Genomic DNA, 6,327 nt, shown 5'->3' on the forward strand with positions numbered 1-6,327 from the left:
GATATCAGAGGAAAAGGGAGACTGGGCATTGAGTACCATTGAGTGCCTCTAAACCAGCAAGGTTGGGCACCCGGGTGGTTCAGTCAGTTGAGCGTCCGACTTCAGCCCAGGTCATGATCTCAAAGGATCATGAGTTTGAGCTCTGCACTGGACTCTGTGCTGACAGCTCAGAGCCTGGAGCCTGCTTTGAATTCTGTGTTTCTCTCTCTCTCTCTCTCTGAGCCCCCTCCCACCGCTAACTCTCCATCTCTCAAAAATAAATAAACATGAAAAATTTTAAACCAGCAAGGTAACTGGGCATGTCGGACATTAAACCTACCATCTTATAATGACATTAGTTAAAATGAGCAAGAAGTTCATCCTCAGAGCAGACAGATTTAAAAAGAAAATGTTTACCATTGTGACATTGTTCAAATTAGGTCGCCAAAGAAGAGCCTTTCATGATATTCTTATTAAAAATAAGATCTTGATTGCAATAATCTACTTTTATTGTTTCTTTTGCTTTGTTGACACAATAGTAATAAGGTTTTTAATGGTACTTGGCTCTATTATAATGATTTCTAAAATCAGAAAGTTATTCATCATTGAGCTGACATTGGTCACTTCAGTAAACCCACATCAGCAAAGCTAAAAAGATGAGAACTTTCACAGTCAATAACAGCAGTAATTGACACATTCAATTACCAGAGCCAGGCATAGAGTGGGCACCGAAACATACTGTTGAATGCATAGATAAATGATATATAGCTATGCATGCATTGTTCCTACCTGGCATTAGACTACTGTATACCTGAGACAAGATGAAAACAGCTGAAAGTCACATATATATATTCACTATATACATATACATTCCATTGTTCAAGTAATTAAACATTTCACCTGGTATATATATGCATGAGGCTGAAGACATTTTTAAATGATTCTATATGAGCAAAACAAGGGGAAAATTAATACATGAATTGCAAAACAGTAGATCTAGCCTTAAAGATGCTAATTCATGTCCAGGGGGATCTAGTCAACCTCTTTGTTGAAGCAAAGGTAAAACTTTTTGACAGCAAATTCTGATAAAATGGAATTTTCAATTACTCTATGAACATCTGGTCCATGATACCATTTCTAGAGCCCTGCAGCACACTGCTTTGCAATGTCACAAAATATTCTCCATTGAGAACTGCCTATTTTGCCAAGAAATTAATTGAAATGAGTGTTGAAATTTAGTGGGGTGGAAGGTGAGTCAGGAGGATAGGTAAGAGGATAAGGAAGGGATATTCACTTACTACATCATAATTTCAGTAAAAGAACCAAAGGAGATAAAATTACAAATTGCTGGTAGAGTGTTGGAAGTGTAAACGTCTTAATACACCTGTGATTGAAACTAGACTACGCATAGCATGACGCCTACAGAATATTTTCATGGCTAGTTTGTAATAGCAGTTGCACTGGGCACAGATCAAGTTCTTCAAATCCATGTTTTACACAACAAATATGTTAAATGATATTCAAGTGATAAACTACCAAATAAACAAGTTTAGTAAAATGCAGAACGATTTACACTTTCAGAAATAAAGTAATCATTATATTGCATTTGGATGTGAAAGCAGATAAATGTTATTGCAAGTTGCTATACATTTCTTCCATTTGGTATCAATTAGCATTGGAAGGAAATTCAGTGTTGTAGTGAACTCCAAATTAAGTGCACATTAGAGCAATTAGAGTCATCTTTTCAGTTGGTGAATTTATAATCAATAATTAAAATCATAAAGTAAGAGAGATTGAGTATGATTTGAAACATATTAGTTGAGCTTGGGACTAATATATATAGTTCTAGGACATGATTCCCAAAAATTCAATTTCATATCAGGACTACATATTTAAGTAAGCATAATGGTATATCCAAGTCATTACAAATGGCCATGCAAAGAAGCATGGAAGAGACAGAATCCTATTAACCCCAGCACTACTCAATCCTGAAATAACTCTGAGAGGAAGAGATTCAAACCCAGCAATAGCCCTAACTGTGCAACAAACCTATGAACCTCTAGCACCTCTGTCCTGTCTACTGGTCAGTTAATCTTCCTAGAGACTGTCTGCAGCAATTTTGCATTAGGTAAAATCCTTGGCCTTGCCAGCAGTTAATTTTACCAACTAACACAAATTCAGAAAGAGAAGACATTGGTTAAAAGATTTGAGTGTGACCCCCAATATCAGCACCAAATCATCTCAAGAACTAAATCAGGTATTAAAATATCTGAGTGACAACACTTAATTGTTCTCAAGGCACTCTGAGAGCTATAGAGAGATAGCACTCCGGAAAGTGCTATATGTGAGTAGAAAGTACATACAGGATAAAGAATTCTCCATCACCTTCTTTTCTGGGAAGCCATGACAATGAGAGCTGCATTACTGGGGACAAGCTGAGACATATTAATTAAAGGGCACACAGATGATAAATGAATTTGTAATTCAGTCACCTGGCAACAAGGAAATTCAGCTCAGCCAGTTCATCAACAAATTGACCTGGTCTTAGGCATGTTGAGAGTGATATCAGGATAACAATTCAGAAAGTAGCGATTTCTATCATTCCTTCTTATCCCCACCCTGACGCACCTCATGGATGTATTATTAGGTTGGAGCAGTCAAAACATAATCCAAACTCAAGTGGCTAACTCCTGGGCTTTTCCCTTTGGGTGCAAAAGTCTGTCAGACATTCTTTCCTTGGCTCCCATCCCTAGGAATGTCCTCAGAGATGGGTTGCTGAAAATTAAGGGATTTGGGCATTTACTATGAAAGTCATGAAGCACCTCTGACACTCACACTGAGCATTCTTCTGCTATAGGAATGATAAGAACAAAATCCATAGAAGATTTTGGCAGTGTGAAGAAGCACATGGCCCAGATGTCTGGAAATGTGGGGAACAAGTATAATTTTTACGTTTTCCTCAAATGCTGGCAACACAATAATAGCTCACTGAACAACCCATTCCTAATCAAGGAAACATTAACAGATGCATAAAATTATCTTTATTTTAGGGGCACCTGTGTGGCTCAGTAGGTTAAGCATCCAAGTCGTGATTTCAGCTCAGGTCATGATCTCATGGTTTGTGGGTTCGTGTCCTACTTGGAACTCTCTTGAATTGCTTGGGACTCTCTCCCTCTCTCTGTGCTCCTCCCTCACTCACACTGCTTCTCTCTCTCAAAATAAATAAATTTAAAAAATTATCTTTATTTTAAAAATCCTGAAACTCCCCATAAATCATGTGTCCATATAAGTGCAAAGAAAGATGGTCACTGAATTCTACTCTGAAACCAATATTGCATTGTATGTTAACTAATTTTAAACAGTAAAAAAGAAAGATGTACTAATATCAAGATTAGAAAACACAGAAAACTACAGTCATGAAATCCAAGGTAAGCCAAACAAAGGTATAAGGTACACTCTATTGAGTATATTTGGCCCAAATTTGCAGTGGTTCTGACAGGACCAGAAGAAATATTATCAGGATTAAAGTTAGTTGGACAAGGTCATTATAACCCTTATTCTTCAGAGACATCTTCTCAATCCTCAAGAACAGTTCAACTCTGGAACCACTAGGATTTCAGGCCACTTGGGTTTGAGATGCCTATCACAGTATTAATGAACCAAAGAGATCTGGGAATATTTTTTTTCCTCATGGAATCTTTGAGACTTTCAGTACAAGTCGGAGTCTAGAGGAGATTCTATTTTCCCTCGTGGCCTTTCTAAATCAGTAGTCCTCAGAAGTGATAATACCATATTGCCCTGGAATTAACTATTCCAGTTAAAATAGTCACAAGATCAGCCATACATGGTAAATTTGCTCAGCGATTGTCTTTCAACTACTATGTCTCAGGATAAAATGAGAAATATTATGTGAATCCAGGATTTAGATAATAAAATGCTATAAAATGTTAATTGTTGAAATTATTGCTGTTGTTTGAGGTAGTGATAAATGAAGTGAAACAATTTATGTGGATAGTCTAGAGTTGATTTGGAATATAACAATTAAGTATTATTATGGAAAGCTCAGAAGTACTGGGATATCATAGGTTAGAGGCTGAGATGTAAGCAAGACCAGAATCCCCTATGTACCTAAAGTTTAATTACTGACTCAACCAAACTGAAAAAACAAACTCTAGCCACAGCTGGAATGATGGGGGGAAAATCAAGATATATACATACAAATTGTATATTGAGGGGAAAAATGTCTGAAGGTGTTGCCAAAACGGAATAGCAGAAGGTGTCTGTGTGTACATGCATGAGTGTACATCTTATATGTAGGAGAGTCTTGGAATAATGCTACACATTTGCTTTAGAATACTGTCATTATTATATAATTTACGCAGTATATATATACTATACATCTCATTTGTAAGAAAGACTCCCTCAGGAAAACTAGAATAGTCCACTGATACTGTTTTTCTAGAAAAAAATATGACAAAAAATTAAAACAGATGTTGTTCTAGCTAAGGATAAAGTGAAAATTAATTATGGCTATTTCGTGTCTTACATTCACTTCATTTTTAAAAAGCGTCTAACTAAGACCCTTTGTGACATAAATGAAATGGCACTTTTTTGAGATACAAGACTAGTAACTGATATGTACCAGTTAACAGTGTGCCCTGTAACACACTACTAATCCTCTGAGACTTAAACAGTCTCTGTTTCAGTTATATAAATGTTTAATTTTTTTCATCTTTAGTCTTAGTNCACCACTCACCAATTAGGGAAGACAGCAGTGCACAATCAGTAGTGACCTCTATATTTTATAAAGTTTAACGCTTGAGTCTGCTGGGGAGGGGATGGATGAAACAATTTAATAGAATCTACAGTGACTAAATTTTTTTCTATGAAAAACATTTTCTTTTGTGAATTGTGCGATTTTTTCCTTTGGATTAATTTATAAGAACAAAACAAAAGCATTTAATGATGTTACAGTGAAATGAAACAGTTGAAGACCAGCACATAATCACCATATTTTGTTTTCTCATCTTTAAGTCTTTTAGCCATGGGGCTTCCAGCTGAGCTTGTGTCTAGCTTCTCTCAAGACATAGTCAAGCATTCTGAAGCTTCACTGAACCTAAACACCAAGCTGAATTAATAGTTCTTAATTGAAAAAGACAGGCTCTTTGCCTAACATGTATCAGTACGTGTTACATCAGTACATTTGCATCAGTAAAACATTGAAAATGAGATCTGTGCCCAAGTCCATCTGAACATTCTGCCTTAGCTGAACTCTGCTAGTTTCTGCCTAGCACAGTTTTAAATAGCTCCTCTTGCTAAAGCATGTGTGGCTACATTCTCGAAAATAGACTCTTCTTCATACATGAGAATGCCACTCCTGACATTTGCTTTGAGGTGTTTCTCACATGCACAGAATGCTACTTTGAGTCAGTCATATTTTCTCACCCTGGTCTGTCCTATGACCAATGGCATATATTTGTGTGGTAGCTAGACAGATTTGGCATTGCAACCCCACAGGCAAAATGGGAAGTTTGATACTTTTTCTCCTCAGTAAAGGGTATACAACCTGTGGTCAGAGAACAGGGTCTTTCTCTGGGTAAATTTAACCCACCTGATATGGAAATAAATCCCACTGCTTTGGTCTCAGTGCTATGTTCTGTGTGACTTGACTGATCAATTAAATTCCATATACTAAAGCAAAAAGGGGCATTTATTCCTGGTGAGAAGGCATCTGCTCATTTTCTATATGCTCAGTGCATTTATTATTGAAGAGAATGTATACAATATGTATATGTAGTCATCTATGAGGGTGAAGAAGACTCTGGTTAGATGTTAGGACACCTCAAAATTTTATAGATGCTACTCAGGTATGAGCACAGTGCACACCTTGACAACACACTCATTACAGTAAAGTAGTACAATATACCTGCAAACATTCTGGGTTCTTTGGGATCTGTGGCTGCAACTTACATCCAACCAGCCCTTACCATGATCAGGCATCTGAGATCCCATGGAGGTCACACTGGTGTTCAGCACATCATTGACAGCAGTATCACAGTACAGGCTCCGCTGGACATCATGCTCACTGTCAGTCTGGTCGCTCTCTTCATGACCACTATCCTTCAGGCTGTTGCCCTCTAAGTCCTTGAAGGTGGAGTTGCTGGGTTGAAGAAAGAATGATAATTTACAACTGTGATAGATCTGCTTTTCAAAATCTTTCAGAGGCGGGGCGCCTGGGTGGCTTAGTCGGTTAAGCGTCCGACTTTCGCTTAGGTCATGATCTCGCGGTTCGTGGGTTCGAGCCCCGCGTCGGGCTCTGTGCTGACTGCCAGCTCAGAGCCTGGAGCC

The 6,327-nt window shown here is 37.7% G+C and overlaps 1 protein-coding gene across 1 annotated transcript in view; it reads right to left on the reverse strand.

Annotated features, from left to right (window-relative positions):
• Positions 1–5,949: 5,949 nt before the first annotated feature.
• The window catches only part of PCDH19 (protocadherin 19), a gene marked incomplete at its 3' end in the record, with an annotated part of 80,191 nt that continues 79,813 nt past the window's right edge, over positions 5,950–6,327 (reverse strand). The window contains exon 6 of the mRNA XM_077766571.1: positions 5,950–6,139. Coding sequence (XP_077622697.1) covers positions 5,950–6,139 — 190 coding nt within the window. The remainder of the gene's footprint in view (positions 6,140–6,327) is intronic.

This window comes from Crocuta crocuta, unplaced genomic scaffold (assembly GCF_008692635.1).
Source record: "Crocuta crocuta isolate KB4526 unplaced genomic scaffold, BGI_CrCroc_1.0 scaffold2194, whole genome shotgun sequence".
In the NCBI taxonomy this organism is placed as follows: domain Eukaryota; kingdom Metazoa; phylum Chordata; class Mammalia; order Carnivora; family Hyaenidae; genus Crocuta; species Crocuta crocuta.